The sequence below is a fragment of the Pezoporus occidentalis genome, unplaced genomic scaffold (assembly GCF_034315485.1).
Source record: "Pezoporus occidentalis ecotype Australia unplaced genomic scaffold, CSIRO_AGI_Poc_V1 ctg68, whole genome shotgun sequence".
Lineage (NCBI taxonomy): Eukaryota > Metazoa > Chordata > Aves > Psittaciformes > Psittacidae > Pezoporus > Pezoporus occidentalis.
Genome location: NW_026916030.1, coordinates 1,905,388 through 1,930,339, shown reverse-complemented (window position 1 = coordinate 1,930,339; position 24,952 = coordinate 1,905,388). Strand labels below are relative to the sequence as shown.

Genomic DNA, 24,952 nt, shown 5'->3' with positions numbered 1-24,952 from the left:
CAAAACAATCCCCAAAATCCTATCTGTGACCATTTAGTAAGGAGTCCATGTGCAAAAGATGGCACAAAGAACATTTACTTCTCTAAGGTGTATTTGCTTAAACAAGTTCAAATGCAAGATCTACAGGTTCTGTTTAATGTTTTCTTCTCCGTAACAAACCTCACCCTTTCCATTCTTCACATATTCCACACAAGCTTTATTGTATTAAATATCATCAAAGCAAGGAGGAGGGTCAGTGACTGGTCATGACTGGTTCTGGTAATTATTGCACAGCTAATCAGCTATTAACAGCATTTCCTGTTCACATGCAGCCTGCAGGAGGACAGGGCTCTTGAAGGCACCAAACTTACTCCATTTAAGAAAAAGAAACCTGTTACTTTAGACATCCACGTCTGCCATTGCTCTCTGGAGAGGATCCACAGCCCAGTAGTCATCATCCCAGCCCAGGAACCAGCCGGAGAAGGTTGGTGGCTCAAACCCTTGCTTCACCACGGTGACCGGGGTTCTCTTGTCCCGGCTGGCTGGGTCGGTTTCAATGTACCGCTTGGCTGGAAGCACACAAGTAGCAGGAAATGTCATGGAGTAACAGCTCAAATAGCTGAACTGTGGCTAAACGGATGCCAGGGATACAATTTCACATTGTTCATTTAAACAAAAAAAAACCCCAAATTACAAAGTTTTCACTCTGGTTTTAGCTACACCCATTGGACTGGCACCTGGTTGTACAAAATGAACACTGGGACAGTAAGTCACCATTACAGGGGCAGCCTGAACCCGCCTGCCCACACAAGAATCCTTTCTCAATGCTGGGGTTGAGCACAGCATGTCTGAGTACGACATCTCTTTGTGCTGATCTTAAGGACCCTCCTTGCTTGAGAGATGTGATCTCTTTGATAGAGCATTGAACTTCATGCTGTGATTAAGATATGTTTCTCAGTAGATTAAATTGCCTGCTTTATGATCAGACAGCAGGGAAATAAGAAACAATTCAGAGAGGATAATGTGACATTACCAGATTGCAACGCCTCAGTTTTCTCTTCTTCTTGGGCATCTTTCCCAATCCATACAAAGACCTAAAGATTAAAAAGACCCATGAATTATTTAGCAACAATCAATCTCTCTGTGAAAGAAAGGATAATTTAGATAAAGTCTCAGTGAACAGAGTATGACACAGAACAAGAACATCCTCAAGCTGGTGTGCCTGGATTGTTGACCTACATGACTAAAGCTAGTGGCAGATAACGAGCAGTTTCTTGACTGTGTTTTATCCACATCAATTCTAGATACACAAACAAATCATACACTAGCTTAACATCAGGAAAAGGTAGCAAATGTTTGAACATTTTTACATAAAACATAAAAAATTAAGTTGCCTTTTGGCTGATTTATGCACAGTCTGTTATTGAAAAATAACAGAAAATGCGTCTGTATCTTAAAGTGCTGAATCCCAGTGATGGTTCACGTTGGGATTCACGTTGTCCTCTCCAGCTGAGCCAAGGATGCTGCCCTTGGGAGGTTCACACTGTAGGGGAGCACGTGTGACACACAAGAGCCTGTTTTCTTCAGTCCTTAAGCTAACCAAAGACATGGCAGGACACCCACTATTTCCTCACATTCAAGGGGTAAATTCTCTTCCATGTCACTAGTGAGATGATTTGTTCTCAGGCCTGAAGATGAAAGGACTCTCTACTACAAAGCTCCTCCAGCTGTTGTAATTTGGGTCTCAGCTTAGAGCTGACCTCTGCATAGTGTTTGCTCCTCTCGTCTTGAGGTCAGTGTGACATACCTGGTCCCATGTGTCAAGGAGCATAACATCATCTGTAGCGAGGTCATCCTGAACCAGATCTCCAGGAACTTCTTCAATCTGGAAGACAGAAGAGTATGAGAGGCACATTACTTCAAGTTCCATTTGACCTTTCCAGGAGAAACCCACTTTCACCCCTTACTGGTGAGATGCATTAAGCTGGACACTCTATGTGACCATGCCAGTCAGACTATGTCACAGAAGTGCTTTTGCACCACAGAACACAAAATCAGTCTCTGTCCTCCTAGAGGGACCACGTCACTCACGTGCAGACTTGTGACTCTGCCTCTTTTTGCTTGAAAGATTCACGAGTTAAAATTTGAGGGGTCTGAATGTGAATTCTTAACCAGCCTGATGCTGCAGGGAGTTGCTGTGCTGGCACAACAGCACAACACAACTAGCTGCTGTCTCTGCAGCAAAATGGTGCTGATACTTTCCTTCTGGAGGCAACACCGCAATGGAAGACAAGGTATAAGGGCCTGTGGTTGGCTTAAAGCAGCCTGGGACAGATTCTCCCAGCTTTGTCAGAAGGATGTTGAATTAATTGGCTGTCTTCTTCGATACTCACAGTGAAGCGTCCACTCTTGTTGGAGCATGCAAAAAGACGAGGGGGATGAGCATCCATCTTCTTGTCCTTCAGCCGGGGAGAGGTACGGTAAGGAGCTTTTCCACCCAAAGCTGCCCAGAAATTAGCTGGAAAAGAGAAAAGACATACTGCTGCTCCAGCTGCTCTTGGGAACCACAGAGCAGTGTGGTCTGGGTAGGACCTGAAGCACTCTTCTATATCAGAAAGTCCCAAAGCCCTACAAGCATGAGTATGCTGCTAAACAAAATGGAGATACTTTGGAGAAGCCCCTCTGTGCCCGTGTCCACCTCTCCTTGTTCTGGGAGACAAAGGAAAATATCCATGACATAATTCTTGTGAACAAGCAACCACACAGAAACTGCCGTGACCTCTCTTGTGCCTCCTTCACCTGGCTCTCTGCCCTCAGCAACCTGTACTGGGCGAGCTCCCAGTGTCTTCAGTAGCTCCTGTGCTCCTGATTTCTCAGCATCACTGGCTCCTTGGCCAACCCAGAGGTAAGCAGCAGAAGGAGTTTTCAGGACAAAGGCATCGTTGGAATTCAGCTGACTGGCAGCAGGATCCAGCTGGAAAGAAAGAACATTGCACGTGTTGGATGTAATTGTCCTCTATGCAGAGCCTCTTATTTCAAGATGAAAATCAGGACCTACTGTTGAATAAACTGCAAACAGACTATTCCATACCAGCATGTAAGGCTTTAAGATACACTGTATATTTGCCTGTATCTAAGTGATAAGTTAGACTTACTCATATGAGAAGAGTAAATAAATGCGTGTTTCTATTCTACACATACCTCTGGCCAATGCCAAGAATGTTTGGATCTGTCATTTTGCCAGTCTTCATGGCTATGGCAGGAGATTCAGGAACTTACTGGCGGGATCACTGTAGGTACCCCCACTGCTGAGGCAGCTCAGTCATTAATGGCATTTCCTCAACGTCAAAAAGGATGTGTCCTCTTGAACTAGAAACCTAGCAAGTTGCTGCAGACATAAACCAGAGCTTTTGTCTCTCCTATAGCTACCAGCAAGGATTTAGACTCTCTTTTGTTGTTGTATCAAAGGAGTGGTGCTCTCAGTCTGTGCTGGCACAAGCTCTGTTGGCACAGAGGATATTTAGCACTTTCTCTCTTCGGCATTGTTGTCACAGGGGATTAGAACAAATCACAACAGCCAGATCCTAATGGTTCCCAAGTGTTTGAGGAGTGTCAGAGAGTGCAGCATCTAGCAGACAATTAGGAGGAAATGGCTTAAATGTATTTAAGGTGACATTGATAAACTGATTAGAAAAACATGGTTAATATCCATGGGAAAAGAGGACTCAATAGCTTGTAAAGTGTGTTTCAGTTTACCCCAGAAAGCTCAGTTTGCCCCTTGTTCCGTTCAAAGGGATCACAGTCCCATCACAGCCTACATGAACCACACCAAAGGTGACTCCACATACCTCTACTGCTCTGGTAGCTCCCGAGGTGCTGGATCGGACCTGGAAGAGCCGTGTTTCCGCAGGTGCTGTCTGGCCTCCTGCCCTTGAGGTTCCACCCTTGTACACAATCAAGGGTTTTCCACCAAACATACTCATCAGATGAGGTGGCTCTTTTCCTTGCACCACTCGTTTCTAGAGAAAAAGACACTGCTGTCAGTATTAAGCTTCACAAGATGTACTAAAAATGGCCCTTACAACCATCTTCCCAGCTGGAATATGGCACCTAGCTGGTCACAGGAGCTGAGCTATTACGTCCTGCCCAGAAACAGAGCAGTGATTAAACCCAGCTCTCACAGTTGCTGTTTCATTTTAACTGGCCAGTGATCCACTGGCACAGAGGTAACAAATAACAACTATAAAACCCTCCTGTCTCATACAGGCCACTTGTAAAGCTTCCTTGTGTAGTAGCTGGCATGCAAGTTGCCTCTTCGTAACTCCTACATCATGGCTGGGTTTCTCTGCTGCACACTGATACCATGCAACTATGCATATGCCTTATTTACTGCCATAGTGTGGATTTTTGGGGGGGTTGCACGTTTTTTTACCTGCACAGGGCTGCCTCCCAGCTCCTCATCCAGCTGCACTGTGAGGAATGCAGAGGTTGCGATTTCATCTTGAGTGGAATCAGCACCTTGCCTGAGGGAGGAGGCAAAAGCTGAGTTTTACTTTCAGCCCTTCCCCACACACACCCCTCGCAGAGATCAAAAGGAGGAGAGGAAAACTCTGGTTACCAAACCTCTGACACTTCATTCAACATGAAGGAGAAATTCATTATCCAGAATTGCAACACAGTGATTACAGAGGGAGATAAGAATGTTTTCTAGATAACAAGCACAGATTCTTTAGTATTCTTTAGTATCTTTATGCTTATCTCTCATTATCTTTCTAGCAGCTAGTTTAAAAACACTGTTGGTACTCTTTTCAGGAACCACACATCCTTCCAGTGCCTACAGGGCCTGACAAGAAAGCTGGAGAGAGACTTCTTACAAGGATGTGTAGAGACAGGACAAGAGGGAATGGCTTTAACCTGCCAGAACAGGGGAGACTGAGATGAGCTCTTAGGCAGAAGCTCTTCCCTGGGAGGGTGCTGAGGCACTGGCACAGGGTGCCCAGAGAAGCTGTGGCTGCCCCATCCCTGGCAGTGCTCAAGGCCAGGTTGGACACAGGGGCTTGGAGCAAGCTGCTCCAGTGGAAGGGGTCCCTGCCCGTGGCAGGGGTTGGAGCTGGATAAGCTTTAAGGTCCCTTCCAAGCCAAACCAGTCTGAGATTCTATGCAGCCCCTACACCAGCTGCATCCTTTCTGGTTTCAGTCAGACAGATTTCAGTAGTTAGCCTGTGCCCTCTCTGCCTGCTGAAAAATTCCTTTTTAAGGGCATGCTCTGGGAACTGTAAGTCACAAGCCACCAGCTGAGCTGGCAGAGATCTCCAAACTTCAGTACAGTGGTCTCAAAAGGTGTAGGAACTCTGCAAAAAGAAACAGAGCCTCATGCAAAGAAGGGAGTAACTACTACTAGGAAAGAAGAAACCAAAATGCTAGCAAATAACTCCCCCCATTGCCCCACTTCAAACAAACCATTCCAGACCTCTGGTAGTGCTTTGTTTGTAAGGGAAGATTATCCCCACAGATCCTCTGTAAGTGGGAAGCAGCAATGATCCATTTTCGAAGTGCAATCTCAGCCCCACACAGCCACAGTGCTTCCTGACTTGCATCAGGAAAACTCTCTTACCAAGTGTAAATGATCTGTCCCTGTTTCCCAGCGTGCTGGTAGTTGTACAGGATGATGTAGCTGTCCCCTCCATAGAACTGGCCATAGGTCGAAGGATCCACTGGCACTTTCTCCGAGCCTTCTATTCTCCAAATCTAGAAAAGGAACAGAAATATTCCGAGTTCAAAGGGACAGCAGAAGGAACAGACTTTCCTGACAGGGCTCCAGTGCCCTTCCCAAATCCAGCCTCATGAAACTTGCGGTCCTGCAGCCCCATCTGCTGGGGAACGCTGCTAAAAGCCTGGAATTCCACAGCCGGCAGGCGGGGCTGGGCACCTCAGCTTATCCCATTTGGATTCCCCTAAAACTACTTAGAGAACCGCGGGTCAGACTGCCAGCACTGATCCCCGTTCTGCGCCTGACGTGAGCATTTCTATTTCTGTCTGTCAGGTCAGAAATGGAGCTTTTCGGCTTTAGGGGACTTCTCAAGTCTAACACTGGCTCCAACCCCTCTGTGTCCTTTCGGACAGGACTCAGCCCTTTCACCCTTCACCACCGCTTCTGTGTGCAAATGAATGTGTCCAGGTACACGAGGTAGGAGCTCTGAGACGATCACCCATCACACTTGTGATGGCAACAGCAAGAATAAGGTGTAGGAGGAATAAGGAGAAGTCTGGGTCCATTCTTGCAGGAATGCCACCAAGCAGCAAAGAAAATAGTGGAAACCTTCTCAAAGGGATTCTAACACTGCTCACCTGTTTCCTGCCTGAGCCATCATCCTCCATCCCGTGCTGGGCAGCCATGGCCTTGGAGGTGTGCAGAGTGGCAGCATCGAAAGGTACCTTCTCGATCCTGGCAACGTGACCAGACACATAAGCCTGCCCCAGTCCTTCTGTCTGGTCCTTGTCCCTCCAGTTCTTGAAGAATTGCTTAAACAGAGGTGTCTCACCACTCTCAGGGAGGACTTGGATCTGAAACAAATGAGCCAGCCCATCAGGAGCCAGTGTTACTCAATCTCTAAGCCTCTGTGTAACTATACCTGGAAGGTCCAAACTATCACAACCAGCAGTGTGGGTCTCAACACACTACAGGGTGCAGCGTCAGAACTCAGAGTCAGTCTGAGTTCTAAGAAGGCTGAAGGGGTGTTAAGCCTTTAGAATGAGCCCCCTCAGAACAAGAAGGGCAGGTTTATCTACAGCTTCTCTTTCTCACTCTTTGGAGAGAGGTCATGGAAAGGAGGATCTTTTCCAAGAGGAAGAATTGTTAAATAGTAGTTCTATTGGGGTCAGCGCTATTTCTAGGACAGTGTTAGCCCAGGAGCAGCACTGCAGCATCGCCCTGAAGAAGAGCAGATCACCCAAAACAGGAGCTAGTTGAAAGACTGCTTGTGACATTTCACATGAGCTGTGCTCTGGAGTCAGTGGCCTGTGTAGCAGAACAATAGCCCCAGTGCTGTCTGGGATCAGCCATAGGGGGACTGCATGTCCTACCTGGGTGTGTTTCGGGTAACCCATCTTATCAATGAACTCAGAAGCTGTTTTCAGTGCTGCCTTCTTCTCTTCAGAGTTGGCGCTCTTGCCTTTAATGAAAACAGAGAGAAAAGAGATCAAAGTTCTGCACAGCCAAAGAAGAAACTGTCCCAGGAACCTTTTGCAACAGCAGAAGGGCTCAGCCTTCCAGCCACATGATGCCACATTGAACAATTGTCATTTGCTACCTCTTTTATGCCTTTTGTGGTGGCTGAGAGCCCACAGTTGCCTTTCTACTTATGATAGTTTTTTCCTTCCTGGTTCCCAGGACCCTCACTTTAATTCTCTACACTAAAGACCCTGTACCTCAGCACCCAGCATTTCAGATGAGAGTGCTGTTCTGAGATATTTAATGCTATCCAAACTTGCCCTGAAAACACCACCACCATCAGATGTACATCCCTTCCCAGCTTGAAAGAAACAGGGACTGGGAACTGGATGAAGATCCTGTGCACATATAACCAGCTTCGCCTGCATCTCTATGGTACCTTTCCAAACAAAGATCTTTCCATCTGTGCCATGGTCCAGAACGAAGCAGTCATCTGTGTTCAGGGCTGCCTGGGAGAAGGGATTCTCATCTGCCACCAGGGAGACTGCCATGTTGCCGGCCCCATTGGAAACCTGTGACAGGAGAGCACAGAGATTGGGTAAGGCACCATCCATTCCCCTTCAGCTCTATGGCCATAGTCCAAAACTTGAAGAGTAGAAGGGAAATAAATTTGAATGCATTGGCTGCTTCAGGCACTATTGTTTTGCAAACAGGATACCTCTGACACAGCAGCGGTATGACAAAAACAACACTTACTCTGAAGATTTCAAGTATTTCAAGCAAGGCAGAGGGGACCAAAGAAAGATTGATCCAAAATGGTACAGAACTTTGGTGCACAAGCCAAGAAATAGCTACTAAAGCAAACCAACTGCACTCAAGAACTGGAGGGGACAGTCTTGGTAACTGTGAACAGGCCTCCCTCTGTCAAGTGGGTTTAATAGTCTGAGTTCCTGCACTTACTACTGGATAAAGATCCACATTAGAAACCATTGTTGCAGATACTCACCACATGAATAGATACTGCTGCAGAGAAGACTTGGACACTCTTCTGCACTTATACCAGCTGAAGGCAAATGTTACCTTCCAAGTCATTGCTTTATCATGCTCACTGGATGTAGAAAGGGGTAGACCCTGGTTCTAAGGCTCACTATTTCTAGTTCTATCCTGTCATCTTCCTAACACAGTGCCTGATAACACAAAGGAAAACTCCCTTTTTTCCCCATTCATTTCACACTCTATCTTTCCCTCAAAAATTCCTGGAAAGTCCCAGCTGTCCCACTACAGTCAAAGGTGGTGATAAAGACAACAGAAATCCTATGGGTATGCAGTGTACACAAGCATGGTTCATACATAAAACCTCATAAAAAGCTAACAGCAGAGTGAGGCAGAAGTAGGACTCGGGTTAGTACAGCTCCCCTCTGCTATTCCACCTCCACTGAATTGCACAAGGATCACCCCTTCTGCACAAGGTTATTTGGTACCTTGTAGAGCTTAGCCAGCTTTCTGTTGGCTGTATCAACTTTGGCATCATCAGGAACTCCTGCTGGCAAACTGGGCTTTGGTCCCAGAACCTGTGAGAGAGAGAAAAACCATTACCAGCCAGTCCAAGACGATCTCTGCATCCCAGGTACTCCAGCCACAAGAACACGTGGAAGAAACTTCTAGATCAACAACAGCAAAAATACTCTAATGTCCCAGCATCTGCATTGAGTGTTTACACCACTAACTTCATATGGCTGAGCTCATCTTCCCTTCCACACCCCACTCTTCCCCCTCCAGCACAGACAGATGGACAAGTGAATAACCTGAAGCATTTCCTCCCGCTCTGATCCTTCCTCTGAAACATAGACCTTGGCACGACCATTGCGCTCATTGTCCCGAATCCCCTTGGCCAGCACAGTGGCCTTCAGCCGTTCCTGGCGGTTGCTGTTGGAGCCACACCACTGAAAGATGTTCTGAGGGAAAAGAGAAAGACCATGTAGCTGTCAGAGCATTAACAACCCCCTCTCTAGAGGAAAAGGCAGCATAGCTGGGTCTGAAAGACGTGAGACTGGCTAAACAGTGTTTCAGAATGCTCAACGCAGCTGGGAAAAAGGTCCTTACATGAACTAACCAGACATCTCCTGCCCCTGGAAGTCAGCTAAACCTGGCTGTTCTGTGGTACTTACACTGCCGAGGTCAAGGATGAAACAGTCCCCTGTGTTGAAGCTCTCCCAGGTCACAGGGACCTCTGTTGCTCGGACTGCTCGCCTGCCCTTGACCTGCAGGAGCCTCTGCACAGTCACTTCATTGGGAACCACATGTCTGAAGCCAGAAGCCACACCACCAGCCTAAGGGAAAGCAAAAGAACAACAATTCATACTGTGCTGTGGCTTCAGAAAAGATGAAAATCCTACTGATTTGGTAGGTTTCACCTCTCACAGGGAAGAGGGGCAGCAGCAGAGAGAGCTGGTGTGGCCAGGCTGAGCTTTTGAATAGCATATATCTACCAATATATCCCAGTTATCCATTCCCAGCGTGTAAGGGACACCGACACAATACAGCTGGAGGTCTCCAAATTTGAAGATCATTACAGTAAACTGAGGTATTAATAGGATTTAATAGGACTGGTGGTGTGAAGAATGTATTTCCATGCATATTATGTGTCCTCCCAGCCTCAGGATTTACCTTCTCTGCAGCTAAAGAGACACTTGGAATTACTCATCAATGTGGGACCCATATCAGTTATCCTCAAAAAAAGCACAACCAAATTCAAATGAATGAAAAGAACAACAAACAAGTGGCAAACACAGAAAACAGAAAGACCAGAAAAGTGTTAGACATGAGGCAATGTCAGCACTTCGCAACAGTCTGACCTGGTATCACTTCCCTCTTGCCACTGGGTTCCTAACAAACCAAACTATTCTTGATTGTTTGTTTTGACTTCTTCTATCCCACTTTACTGCACTGGCATCAACAAGTAACTCCCACTACTATTTGCCTGCTTTACCAAAGCATTATGTATGCTAAGGAAGTGGGCTAAGCAGAGAATAAGGTTGGGAAGGTCAAACTCTCTTATACAAGTGGGAAGATACTAAATCTACTGGGTGGGCGTTTCCCAGTGACTTGGATTGCTGTTTCCTAAACTCATTCCAGACGCTGTGGGACTGTTCTTTCCTCTGCTTCTCGAAGAAAAACAAAACCTCGATTCCTAAACTTTCCTGGGGCTTTGCTTGTGTATTATTCATTCAGCCAAAGCTCTCCCACTGGGATCTGCTGTTCTCCGCCCTGTCAGCTCCAGCTCATTGAAAACATCTGGTTGAGAATGGCTTTTAAAAGCAACTGGAAAAAGGGCAATTCTCATTCTCGTGAGAACTGGGCAGTGGGCAGGATGCCATTTCTTGCAAACTGGATTCAGCCTCGTTGTGTAAAGACCCCAGTTGTCACCTACCTTGTACTTGATGCCAGACTTGAAGTACCCCAGGAAAGTTGAGGACTCATGGCCTTGCACTTCCCGATGCTGAACAGCCTTTCCGTGAAGGTAGTCATCCATCTGGACAGTGAATATGGCAGCTGCTCCACGCTCATCTTGAGAGCTTTCATCTCCTAAGAAAATTAAAGGGCAACAGCTTGGAGGGAATGCGGGGATTCTGCCTTTATATCCAGCTGTGCGAAACACCTGGGAGAAGGCAGGTTACAGGGAAGGTCAGTTTCCAGGAAGATCTGCAGAATAGCTACTTCCAAACTTTTCTAACAATGTCCCCAAAGAGCTGTATAAGCTCTGTGTTTCCTGGCAGGCTTGCATTGTCATCGTAACTGCTGCAGCCCCACTGCTTCACAGTTGCCTGTTTCACAGGCATCATTCACTTTTTTTGGCCATTTTACCCTGTCTTGGGAGGAAACTTGCTACGGAGCAGACAAATGAATCAGCAGGAAGACATTATCAGGTTTTATGAAGGCTGTAGACACCACTAGGATACCAGTTCCACCAGTTCTGGAGCTCTTTGATGTGGAAAACCTATTGACAGATGGCAGATATGACAATCCACCATGCAAGTATCTTACCCAACTTCAACTGCAATATTGTCAGAGTCTGGTTTTGCAGGAGGAAGCCTTGCCATATTACTCAGTGACATTTACTGCAGAGAGCCAGTTAAGGAGGTCTGTACTTCAGGGGGAAAAATCCCACTCATTGTGTCAGGAGGAAAACAACTGATCCTCATCTTTTCCAACAGAAAGGATTTCAGCCACCCCTTCACCTGAGATCTTGTCTGCTCCATGAGCCTCTGTCATCTTGATGAGAAAAAGCTATTTCCAGGTACAGAGATGACTGTACTCACTGTTGCACAAACCATTTCAAATATTTAAGGCAAGTAGCACTATAAAACTGCATTCTCACCGTGCTGCCAGTTCTGCTTGTTATCTCCCTGGGTAACACCAGATAAGGCTGAGGTAGTGACAGGAGCAGAGCTTACTTTGGGCTCCTGCAGCAGGGGCATTCCACCAGACCTACCTAACCAGAAGTGCAGGTCGTACTGGAGGTTCCCGCTCCGCTGTTTGATGGTGTTCAGCACCAGGTAGGAATCTCCTGTGAAGAAGTCTCCATACAGATTTTTTGGCACTGGTACCAAATCAAATTTCTCAACCCTCCAGATCTGCAGGCCAGGTTCCTTCCCAGCCTTCGCAAACTCAGCGTGTTCCACCATGCTGACAGGCTGGGGACAAGACAGAGAATGCTGTTCAATATGCATAGTATGAGGAGGTGCATGTTTAAATCATAAACTTCTGATCTCGTAAGTACTGTTGCAGACAACAAGTGCAAAGCTTGCTTTTCTCTTGCACTAGATTTTGAAGAAAGAAGTAAAAAAAGCAGGGGAGGGGGATATCCCGCTCAATCTTCACTTCCAATCAAGTCTAATTCCTGGCTTATTCCCAACTTGCTCTTTCCTAGACTCTTTTCTCTGTTTTTTGTTGTTTTTTTTTTTACCTACCTCTTGATTTTACTCTATCTATTTTCTTTACTAATTTATAGCTTTCCAGTATGGCACATAAGTGAAAGACTAATTCCCTTGCTGACTGTTCTTCCTATAAATGCCGCATGGCATTCAAGACTGTAGAAAACAAACCCCTTTTACCTCTGCCTGTCGTACTTCTCACACAGGCATTATTTACAGGTTTCCTAAAACCTGTGTGATCTTACCCAGCTCCTCCTGGAAGATGTTGTGAATCCCATCAAAGAGCTGGGTAATGCACAGTTTGCTTAATCTCTTCTGCTATGTTACTTCAGTACTTCTGTGTAACTGCTCCCTTCTAGGAACTAGGTATATACACAATACCCTGTCCTAAGGACACTGCAATTTAGGTTGAGCATGTGCGTTGTCATACTTACACAATGTGTTAACAAGATGCAATCCTGTTTTTAACAAACATAATGAGCAGTTTTCTGTATTACAAAATAATTTGCTCTAGTAACACTGAAAGGAAATAAAACATTTCTGTTGCATTACAAAGGAAGTTCGTCTGTACATCACAGCATGCCTTGGAGTGTCAGACAACAGGGAATGAAAATACATCAGAAGCATCCAGGATTTTGACAAAGAAGATAGTTCACAGCAGCTGATGGACAAAAGTACAATATGCTCAGGTTTCAAGGCAGAAATAAAGAGTGTTACAAACTAGAAAGCAAAATAGCAAGTAAGCTACCAAAGTGATTCTTAAGCTGAAATCGGATATCTAAGATGGAAAGTAATGAACTGTATCATCACTATTCCAGCCAGGCTGACTTCATTTCTCCCAAATTCCCACTATAACATTGGACAAACTCCTTACAAACAGCTAAAAGAGAGACTGACTCTTATAAGTAATAGAAAAACAGAAGTTTTTCAATGTTTAATTGTGACGTTAATCACTTACCACAGCTGAAAGCACAACAGCTGCTGTAACAACATATCCAAGCCCTGCAACAGACATGGAGCTAACACAGCTCAGCTTCAGAGCCACTGTGCAGAAAACGGTGAGAAAAATGTAACTGGAGTCCTGTTTGCCCATTTCTAACAGTAAATGGGCTTCTCCCTTCTCCCACAGAGGCTGTAGGGAGCCCCTCTCCTGCTCCCTCCTCTTGCTGCTGCGAAGATGAACCGCAGAAGCCAATCTTTTATCAGGGATGAACACACCCACCCCCTCTGCGATACATGTTTGTGCAAACAGTCCTCTTGGAAGTCTCAGAGACTCCTTAAGCCATTTACAGATGCCTAATCCCAGTGGGCAATAACTCCAGACAATATGCTATCCATTACAGCCAACACTGCGATTACATTCAAACAAGCCAAACATCTAGTCAAAGGGCCAATGACAGAGGAAGAAATTAAGAGACATCAGCAAGAGAGGCAGTATTTTGTCAGCTGAAAACTGGAAAGTTGTTGGGATGCAAAGGAACAGAAAGGCTGTTCCAGATGGCAAGGGCTGCAGAGAGGTTGATTTTGGAGATGAGAAGGATAGATAAGCACTGAAAGGATTCAACTGAATAACCTGAGGGTGGAGGGAATATACCCTCATCTCTCTGAACTTCTCAGAGCAGCAAGAGGTAAAATTTGGCATGTGCTTCGTCTATCTGCACCGGAATGCAATCACCACACAGGCTACTGTCAGAGTAATGCACTGAGGGGTTCTGAGGTGGAATGGTGTATTTCAGCTCATGTGTTAACAAAAGGGCAACAGAAGTCTGGGTGGTGACAGAAAAGGAGCTAATTCTGTAATTTCACAACCAAATATTTCTGAGGTTGTAGGAAGACCCTATGACAGGATTAGAACAGCTTTCAAACCTATTCAGTTCAATGTAGTCACAGCACAAGATGGCTCATGGTGGCAAAAATGATGTGCCACCAGTAAAGACCTTGTGCTTCCAACTGTCTCACACTTCAGCAACCAGTCTGTTACATTTCCCAAGTGTCTGTGGTAAACTGTGCGGTGAACTTCCCCCTCTAACACCCCAGGAACAGTCAGCCCTGCGCTCTTACCAAGGATGGAAGGACTCTGCAAGGTGCATCAGGGTGTCTGTCACACAGCACCCAGCAAACATTGCATAGGGACCTCCCCAGACCTGCTTTCTGGTATGTGGCTATGAATATGCAGGAAGATCAAACAGGAACGATAGCAGCAACAAAGTAATGCCTACAGGAGTTGTGCTGCTGGTTATCCTCTTGCTCTTAACACACCCAGGAATGAATTACTGACAGTCTGAGGTTCCCACTTCGAGAATCTCTCAAAAGAAGCTTAAATGAGAAGCCAAGTCCCCCACCTGCAGAAGTCCACAACAAAACTTCCATGAAGGAGCGAGCAGCCCCACTTTGTGCTCTCTCTACTCTCATTGAGAATATTTTCCTTCTCTCTCCCATTAGAACACTGCTTCTCTGCTGTCCAAACTGATGCAGTTTGTTTTGAAATGGACTTTGGCAAACTCTGATTTAGTCAATGCACATTTGAAAATGTCACTGGAAATTCTCAAAGTGAAATAGATCACAGAAACAATGGCTTGCTCTTGCTGGTGTTTCCAAGCCTGTGAAGGAAGTTCAGCATGTCAGAGGTCTGAGACCCAGGGAGAAAAATGTTGGAACCCTCACTCAGGGAATCCAGCTGTGAAAGACTCTGCAGCTGCAGCACACCCAAAGCAGGATGAGTGGATTGCACAACATTGGAAAGAGATGGGTCCCTTCCAAACGGAAGGGTAGTTCAGACTTTTTATTAATAAATACCTGTATAGTGCCACACTTGGGCAAACTTCACAGACTGAGGGCAAAAGGACTGGGATAATCTTTGTTAGCATCCCCTTCTAGGATATATTGTGATCTGCAAGTATATATTTAAAAGCATATATGATATTTTGGAAAACCAATTTATTTGGTCTTCTAATTAACTTGGCATTTGCTGTATCTTGCCCTCCAACCAAGCCTGCGTTGCCAACTAGCTGCAGAGTGTAAATCTGGGCAAAAAGAGGGAGTGAGGGCTACAACTGATAAATTGCATTTTATCGTGTTCTTGGTAAAAACTAGTGTGAAACATATTTGAAGGGAGGAAGTGGAATACATTCCAGCAGCTGGGATGGTTTATTATTGCTGTCAGCAAATGGTGCGTTGTTCAACCAAGCCACAGCAATCTGTGCTCTCACTGTTTTAGTGAGGGCATATGCCAGGTGGAATTGCCAGGACCATACCAAAAAGGATGTTCTGCTGGAGACTTGGTAAAGGGCATGTTTCAAGCTGATGTTAGTAAAACTGTCCAGCTTAGTCACAGAAAGGATGCTCTGCAGAGCCAATGTCTTATGCAAAGGAAAGTTATTTAAGGAAAAAAAGCACAGGGCTTGGACTACAGGATTTCAGCGCAGATGGATCAGCTAAATGACACCCAGTTGCACAATGATAAAAACAAGAACTTGAGAAAAGAAGTCCAATGATTTGAGCAAAAGTGGAAGAAAACAACTTATTATGGTATCCAGATGTGCAGTGAACAGAGTCACAACAGGCCCAGCTGAGAATGCCACAACATAGAGACTGCCCTATAGGTATAATTACAAGGATATACCCCCTATTTACCAAACACAGAACACAAGAGGTTGTAGGTGAGGGGAGCTGACCCTGTGCCAAGGTCTGCGTCGGGCTCACAGACCAGTGGCAGAATTTAGAGGCTGCTTCTTCAGGGAAGTGTTAAATGATTTTCCTGAGGCTGGAAGCTGCTGCCTCAGAGCAAAGGTCACAAACGTGCACTAGTGGAAGGTGTCCCTGCCCATGGGAGGGGGGTGGAACTGGATGAGCTTTAAGGTCCCTTCCAACCCAAACCATTCCACGAGTGTGGTTTTATGAAAAGGCACAGAGACCATGCAGTCTCTCTGCACAGCAAACCTGACACTGTTGCCCCCTTGTGCATCCTCTCTGCCATGGTGCTGTTGAAAGCCCTCACAGCTGCTGCTTCCACTACCTGGATGGGCAATTGGAAAAGAAGTGGAAAACTGCTGGTAAAAATAGTGGGTAAAAAAAGGAGTAAGTGCAGTGGTACATTTAAATAGACTCAGCTGTAATGGTGTCTATGTATTATGAAGGAAAAAGGCAATTTAAGTGAGTATTTACATGAAATAGAGAAACCCAGAAGTCTGATCACTACATTAACAACATCCTGGTTTAAAAGCAACAGTGCTTGTAGGGGCAAGGGGCTTCTTTTCATTTATCTCACAATGCATCAGAAAGAGACCTCCATCTCCCTCACATTTAAATTAAAGTCCAGCAGTTCACCTCCTTGCAGCTTTTATTCACTAACTGGCTGCTTACATAAGAAAAATTAGCATAACATTCCTTATGGAGCTACAGTTGATTGATGGCAGTTCACCCACATATATACCCAACAAAGGTAAGGACTTACCTGCACAAGGCTGCTCAGCAAAGCTTGGCTGAACTAAAGGAGACTGAAAGTGGTGAGAGACCAGAGCACCATGTGGTTGTTCTCATTCACAGCTCCAGCGTCTAGTTCATGACAGGTTCACATAATTTGTCTAAACTCACTGCATAAACAAAGCTCACACAGGAAGCTCTGCAGCCAGCACAACATCACACCACAGAGTATCTAAACCACCTGCTGCTTGCTTCTGGAACCACTTCTACAATTCTAGAGGGCAAAGGCTGTTCTTTTATTTTAATGGATAATACTTACAGAGCACCAAATAACTTGCAAATACAGACTGAACTGCTGAAACATGGGGAGAACAGTGAATCTTAGTAGAGTCTGTATCCACACTACAGTCATGCTGCAAAAACGCTTCCTGTGTGCCAATCCTTATTGTACCTAGAGGGCAGTCATTTGCATTTCCACCAGCTAACTCTCTCCTTCCTGCTATTTCTTTGCCAAAAATAGCCAGGAGAATAAAGGCAGCTCCATAGAAATGATAATATAACTTCTCAGGAACAGAAAGACTCACTTGCCTTCCAGCATTCCAGGCCTCCTATATCAAGCACCAGAAGCAGTAAATCGCCACTGTATTTCTGCTGCAACAACAGCAAAACCATAAGTCATTGTGTTTTGCAAATGGTTCAGTCCTACTGGCACCATCAAGACCAACAGAATCAACAGGCTGCAACACCCCAAGAGTAAGAGCTGCATTCTCCAGATCACCATCTGAAATAATGACACTGGAAAAAACGAAGTTATTTGCTTGCTTCAGGTTTAGCTCTACGCTGTAGTAGAACCTACACTTTCTGACTACCCACACAGCCATTTGATTTTAGTCTGATCCTTCACCAGACCTGTAAAAACTGGGATGAATTTTCAAGGACTGGGAGAGTGAACACTACAGAATCATCCAAGTTCTGACAATAAAAAACTCCGGACATGATGCTGCATAAAACAGAGAAGGAAAGCAATTCAGCGCAGTATTAACAGCTGATGACAGCACACAGTAAAAACTGAGATACTTGTCTGTTCCTTATAGCCTCCTGCCAAAACAGTATGTATTAAGACTAACTCCTAGTAATGCTACAGTAAACCACTGAAAATAAACCTGGTAGGACTTCAGCTTTATTGCCAAGGTGACAGGCATTGAGAAATACCTAAGATAATAGATTAGATCAGTTTTCAGTCTTTAAACAGCCCTAAATTTGTCTACACATAAACCTAAAAACAGTCCTTTCCCTTCCATGCCTTGAAGGGCAAGTAAACAAAGCTTATTTGGGACAAGAAAACATGGGCATGGAGAAGCCTCCTCCTACCCTAGCCATAATGACTCCACAAGCTATTTCAGTTCCACGTATGAGAAACACAGTTAATGGCATTTCTAGCAGCTACATCTTAACAGACACTGCCAGCCACAAATCCAAAAGTGCAACCTGGCATTCTTCCTTCAGCAGCTCCATTTAAAATACACATCTGACTCCAATAAGAACTCGGATCAACAGTCCTGGACACAAAGTACAGCATTATCTGTACAACTGGCAAGTAAGGTTTGCATTCATAAGTTAAAATTCCTCCTAAACCACTTTAGCAAATTAGAACACTCAGATGATTTACTGTTCACTTTTTCCAGCTGTTTGGTTGCAGTATGAGTCATATCAGCTCTATTCTGGCCCCTACCTTTTGAATATGATCCACTTTGCAAACACAGAGGGTTCAATGCACCAAGGCTCAAAACTTCAACACAAAAGCCCGAGTTTCTTCTCAGTTGCAGTGATGTAAATAGGGCAGATTATTACTTACACAGGAGAAACCTTTGGAGAATATCCAGGTCTCCCATCTGAAACACACCCAGAGACAATCTGCTGATACGATCACCTGCTTAAAGGCCCTACCCTAAGAGCATACGTGAGAGCTGAATCATGCGCTTAAAAATATACAGCACAGATAAGTGTGGAGCAGTGGAAACCACTGACTACCTTCATTCAGCTGTGAGCAAAAATGAATCCTGAATTACACTCAGACACAAATCATTGTTCAAGGCTGAAAGCATGTCTTAAAGGAGTGCTTATGCAACCCATAAAACATAATCCAGTGCATTAAAATACAACTACCAGCCCATATTATGTCCCATAGAGAGATCTGGTGTTGACAGCCAAGACACACTAAGGGAGGCAGTGAAGACATGCCTGTGGTCAGCTGCAGGGAAATGACACAGATGTTCTTCCTCAAGTCACCAGGTCCTGACTGTGTACAGGGGAAACCATCTGCAACTTTATGCAAACTGGTTTTCTCCTGATAACTAGCCAATACATTCCCCTGTAGCACAGAGGCCTGTTCCACCCATTATCCACAAACCAGAGAACAGACTAATACATTACCAAAGAAGAAGGGCTGGAAACTAGAAGAGATGGCCTAAAATGAGTCCAGAAGGGAAGCATGACACATGGCCTTGCACTGTAGGTGTAGCACCAGACACTGCTGACCAGGAGAAGGGGCTTACATTAAGCCATTACTACACGTACAACAAGGTCAAGAGAAGTACATGCAAATACTAGGGTTGAGTACATTTGTGAGTAAAAAGCACAGATGACTTTCTGTGTCATGCCACACTGATGCAGCACAGCACGTCCCAGTCCTACAGCAGCCCTCCGTGGGCCCAGGAGCCCAGGGTGACTGCACAGAAACCCTGCCACAGTGAGCTCCTGCCTTCCAAATCAGCTCCACACAGAACTTGCCTTCCCATCTCAAAAACCTCTGAGAGACATGAAGCAAGTCAGAATTAATAGAAATGAGTTCACTTAATATACATTCAATAATCAAAGTCCTGCTTCTAGGTCAGGGACAAAGATCAGAACACGAGGCATGGATGAGAGTTGCAGCCGCTGCAGAGGCTTGGTACCTGCATTTACCTGCTGACAGGCAAAAGAGACAGACTGTTGCTACGATCAAAGCTTGCGCCAGTCCTGCACCCAGCACACACAAGTGCAGACACCTTCTGCACGTCTCCAGCATCCTCCTCCTCAGGAGCACTCAGAGGAGACAGGACTCCCCCATTTCACAAGTAGTGGTTTTGTTCACAAACACCCACTTCCGAGTAAATCAACCTGGGGACACGCAGAGTTCTTAGAGTTCCTCTTTCCATCTTGCTCTCAGTTCTCCTGACATATGCAGATGTGGCCACTGCATTGATGACTCTGGCTTGAAGAGACAGAACTTCTCACAAAGACTGTTTTCAGCTCCAAACACAGCAGCCACAATCCCTGTGCCAGCATCACAGCCTTGGCAGGAGGAGCGCCCGGCTCCCATCTCCCATGCACACACCACGGGAGGGCAATGCTATAAACAGACATGTCTTCTTCCTCATAGCAACGGCATTAATAGAGGAGGGTTTATTTTACTTATTTTTAGCAGGATTCAGGCTTCAGTGTTGAGGAACCACAAGCATTCTCAGCCTGAAAAAAGAGAAAGTCCTCATGGCAATAGCTCTCATTGCAGCAGCCTCCATCCACCCTGAAAGATCCTGGTATGATTCATTTCCTCCAGTGTTTTAAAAATGCTGTTTTGAACTGTAGCTGTAATTTTAGTGTGTGTGGAAACATTCAGTAAATAACATATGTTTAAACTTTGGGTTTGGACTGCATCCCACTGACTGACTAGCTCCTAATACAAACAGTTGTCTCTCCCGATTGTGTTGGGACATCAGCAGATATCAGTTCCAGCTCTTCAGGTTCTCAGTGGGAGGTGAATGAAGGACAAAAGAGGAGAGGAAGGGAAAGACTAAAAACACAGCCTGTAGTCAGAAAAGAACACTCTGAAATGGGTAAAAGAAGAAAAATAATCTTCAGAGTCCATATGATCCCAAATTCTGATAAAAAAATCCTGACAACCTGGTTGGAATATCCTGACTGAGGATGCTGTTACTCACTAAGTCCCTGTCCAATACAAGGTGGAGAAAAACAAAATACAATCTAAAACAAAGGCTGTTCTCAGAGGGGAGTGTGAGCAGGCAGAAATCCCCCCAAAACCAACCAAACCAACCGCTCCACCAGCAGCAGCACCACGAGCTCCCTCAGCACAGTGTCAGTGATTCCACATGGCTATTCCACTCTGGCATTTTCAGGTTGCCAAGCACTGCAAAGCACCCCGGGAAAGAGCTGGTAGAGCTCTATTTAACTCCACTAATGTTAGAGCTCTATTTAACCTTATAAATGCATCATCAGTGGATAATCAGGGATAAATACCTGGCAATTCTGCCAAGAGTCCAACTCTTACTGTTAAAGGCTACTACTTCCTTTCCTAACTTTTCTGACCATACTTTCTTCACTGAGCAGGTGGGAAGTGCTGAAAGTTGACATCTTATGAACACTGTCTGATCTGATTTCACCCATGATGGGATTTAACAGTGGCATATTATCAGGCAGCTCTCTTCCAGTGCCTTGGACACACACCCAGATCAGCAGACAACGTACTCTGTATCATGATGGATGTAACAGGATTTGTGGTACTGCAAGAGAAGCATTCCCTGCCATGATCAGGCAAGAGAAGCAGCGTAGCTGTATCTGGAAGGTACAAACACATCAGAGTGTGTACAAAAAAGTCACCTCTTATACCTGCTAGGTTGGCGTATTTCCAGCTAGGTGTAAGCAGCCTGATGAATCTTCTGTGCAATTGGTGTACTGTCGCTATCAGGAAGCTGAAGACTGGAGGATGTAGTGTAAATATGGGAAATCTGCCAATGTCTGTCACTTCTTGAAGCAGAGATGAGGCAGAGGCACATCCTCTGAAATCCAGGTGCAATAAAGTCTATTCAGATCCTCCTAGCACCAGTTCATTTACTCTAATTCTCCTCACTTTTTAAGGAAATAAATATCTTCAACTCAAGAAATCCCTCATCACATCAGTCCTCAACTTCTAAAAATCACAGGGATGAACCTGAGGAAATCTGCCTAAGCGTTTTTCCATTCTCTGCCTTTGTCTAAACATCTGCTGTGAGCTGCCCTCAGAGACAGACACAGATGAACCAGCATGACAGCCTCTCCTTTCCTGTGCCCCAAGAACTGCATGTGGCTGTGTTGCCTTTCACAATGCCATTGTTTTGTGGAGCCTCCTGCAGAAACATACTTCACAAACTGACAAAATGCAGTTTTAGGCTCAATAGCTGTGCACTATCCCCACCTAGGGAGTTTCTGTCTGGTAGGGAAAAGCAGTTCCAGCATGGTTTGCAGCTGAGAATTCCAGCAAGAAGTATTGCTTTTATGGGGAAAGAATTAATAATCCAGAGCATTTCTTTTGCATTCCCTTAGTCCTTCTTAAGGTCTGAAGTGATTAATGATTAAGAGACTGAAAAGACAAGGACTTGAGCTGATGCTGCGAGAAGCAGAACAAACGACATGACAGAAATACACAAAAAGATAAGCTGCACAGAAAAGAACTTGAGGTTTCCTTCTTAATGTAAAGCCTCAGTGACCTTTTAAAGAGTGGCTTTCACAAGACATCTTTTGAGTCTTGAGTTTAAGAGGATTCAAAAGAGATTACAAGTGGACATATCAAGCAACAATATATACAATTTTCAGTTTAAGATTTGAAAAGGGATATCATGGACCTGGTTTGGAGACTCAGCCAACCTTCTGTCAACAGAAATAATACCCAACTTGTTACTGACAAACTGCCTGTCTCAGGATCTTCTGCCTTTTCATGGAAAGCATTTGAAGCAACCAGGCAGAGACATATTCAGAACTCGATTATTCACACAGCAATTCCCAAGTGCTGTAAGAGCAAACAAAAACCAAGAGCAGCTGCTTCTTCCTAGACAGTGGTTGGTTATTGTGCCTAAGCTACTTGGTAATTGTGCGTAAGCACGTTCTGCTTTACTGCAACTGATCTGCAACTTGATCGCTTCAGCTCATATTGAAAAAACAAGAAAAGAAAAACCCTCACCCTGTTTCCTTTGGTGTCGGGGTGCCAAAGCAACACTGGGAAATGGCTAGTTTGTGAAGCTGCGTATTCCTGTGCAACACCCTCTTTCACACATGTGCTACTCAGTAGCAACACTAATGTCTGAGACTGGAATTAAAATGGGAAGCTTGTATTTGTAAAGTGAGTTGAAAGTAGGTATAAATCTGGGTAATAAAATGCATCACAGTGCTATTCTAAGAATGGTTTAGTTCCTACTGAGACTCTCTAAAGCACCCAACCTACAATAAAAACTTACATTATCTGAACATGGGTTGCAGGGAAGCACTGGCTCAGTCCATATCCTGGAAAACAGCTCGCTGCTGCTTCTTGCCCTGTCAGAAAGCTCTTACCTCTCCTCTTCAGAGAAGCACTTAGTGACACTACTGACCACGCTACAGACTCAGCAAGTGGCTGAAGCACTCAGAGAGCATAGAAAGTATCTACAAACCCAGCTTTGTACTGGAACACGTCAGCAGCCAGGCTTTCTGCTGGAGCTGGCACCAATCCCCCTTGGTAACATTATCAAACCATGAGACCCGGTTGTGGATCGCTATCTCACATCCCTGCTCTGGCGATGAAAGGAACAAATTCACAGACGGTTGGATTTGTGCCTGTAAAATCAAAGCTGAAACTAGCAGTAGTGTTTTTGCTTTGTCACCCTTTAGACATTCAGAAGCAGCCAAAGATTGATGGCTGGTTCAATTTCCCCAGTGTTTTCACTGGAATTTCATCCAGCTGGAGAAAGCCTCCACTCTTCTGAGAGCAGGAGATGCTCTCCTGGGGACACTGCAGGTACTCAGCTCTCACTAAAACAAGTTGTTACCTAAACACTCAGACAACCACTAGAAAATCCCGTCCCTTATTTAAACATGTAACATTTAAGAAGTTCACCATCCACCTCCGTCACCGATGCAGCATCTACAATTCCTGCCCTATCTTCACGCTGAATCCCAGTGAAATCCATGGAGCTGGACTTCTCACTTCTCCAGCAAGTCAGGCCTGTGGCAGGGCCTGTCGATGGTACAGATAAGCTAACACTGGCACCCCGGGTTGGTGTGTATGTGCAGAGGTTGGCTTCCTCATTATCCACCCTGGAGTTCAACCTGGAGCCTGAAACCACACCCAGCACACACGGATCGGGGTGAGCAGCAGCTGTGAAACAGGGCTGAGTGCTGCTCCTCTCTGCGACTGGTATGGGTTAAACTTGGATCTCTCACCTCGTAGTAGGGACTATGGAACAAACTATCTCACAGACAAGAGGAGAGAAGCCAGTTGCAATAGCCAAGGTTGTGCGAGACCTATTCCTCAGTACTCAGGTTTCACTTCCTTTGCCCAAATGGATGTTATATACTGAATTCTGTAAAACAGTTTGAGAAACCCAAAGGATGTGTAAGGAACCCCCAACCCCACTCGGCTCCAGAGTAGGACACCCTAAACTGAGCCATGCCAGACCGCAGGAAAGGAAAACTTTTGCTGATAAATTTGCATCATGCAGGAAGTTGCTAGTGGAAAATGGAAATTGTAATGATCAGTAAGAAAAATAAGAGACTTGAGGGGAAACAATGCCAGTATCATCCTTGTTAGCAAAGTCGGGTTTTTTTTTACATCCAAAAGCATTACATTCAAAGCAGTTTTATTCAAAGAGGATCTACTTACTAATGAAGCCTCCTTGAAACAAGTCATCCCCATAACTTTTTTTTTTAAACACTCTTCCTAGGAAACATTTTAAATATGTTTTAAGTGCCTACGTTTTTTGAATTTCTACTCAGAGTTTTCAAACATTCTCCCCCCCCCGGCAATGAACAACCCAAACAAACCCCTGTTTCTCCCACTACTAAGGGCCTTGCCCCTCTCACAGGCACCCTCAGAAGGAGCGCGGAACCGCCCAGCCCAGCTCCTCGGAACGCTCCCAGGTCCCAGCCCGGCCGCTCCGCGGTACCTCGGCCCCTCCTTCCCCTGGGTCTGCCACCGACACGCTCTCCGCCTCCACCGGGCGGGCTAACGCACCGAGCCAAGCTCTCCGAAGCACGGGAACTGTTACACTGAGGCACCGCCAACTTCGAGGCGTCGCGCTGCTGGAAGTCCCGGAGCCCAGCCGCCGTCCCCGCTGATCCCGCGGCAGGAAACGCGCCGAGCCGGGACCCAGCCGCCCGCTCCGCTCCTGCGCCGGGCTGACAGCCTCGGGGCACCGCGCCCGCCTCCCCCCGCCGCCTTCCCTCAGCCCAACCGCGGCAGCCGGAGGATCTCGAAGGGATCCTCTCTCCAACCCGGCCCTACCTGATGCCGGCGCTCGCGGGATAGAAGCAGCTGCCGGGAGCGGGGGCGGGCCGGGCGGGGCCGGGCGGGTCAGGGCAGGGCCGGGCAGCCTCGGGGGCGGACCACGGCGCGTCCCCGCCCTGCTGCGGGCCGCCAGGGGGCGCGACTGCCGGTACCGGC

At 45.8% G+C, this 24,952-nt stretch overlaps 1 protein-coding gene across 3 annotated transcripts; it reads right to left on the bottom strand.

Annotated features, from left to right (window-relative positions):
* Positions 1–73: 73 nt before the first annotated feature.
* Positions 74–24,696, bottom strand: GSN (gelsolin). Of its 3 annotated transcripts, none has more exons than XM_062641322.1 (17): positions 24,524–24,696; positions 11,643–11,844; positions 10,581–10,735; positions 9,319–9,480; positions 8,956–9,105; positions 8,632–8,721; positions 7,590–7,722; positions 7,063–7,151; positions 6,328–6,543; positions 5,594–5,727; positions 4,412–4,502; positions 3,828–3,998; positions 2,779–2,953; positions 2,373–2,497; positions 1,787–1,864; positions 1,013–1,073; positions 74–548 (listed from the first exon to the last, which is right to left on the bottom strand). In XM_062641322.1, exons 2-17 carry the CDS (start codon positions 11,833–11,835, stop codon positions 379–381), a joined length of 2,193 nt encoding a protein of 730 aa, XP_062497306.1. In that variant the 5' UTR covers positions 11,836–11,844; positions 24,524–24,696; the 3' UTR covers positions 74–378. The 3 variants fall into 3 exon arrangements, with proteins under 3 accessions (XP_062497306.1, XP_062497305.1, XP_062497304.1); XM_062641321.1 differs by lacking the exon at positions 24,524–24,696 and adding an exon at positions 24,173–24,214; XM_062641320.1 differs by lacking the exon at positions 24,524–24,696 and adding an exon at positions 13,043–13,266.
* Positions 24,697–24,952: the final 256 nt, after the last annotated feature.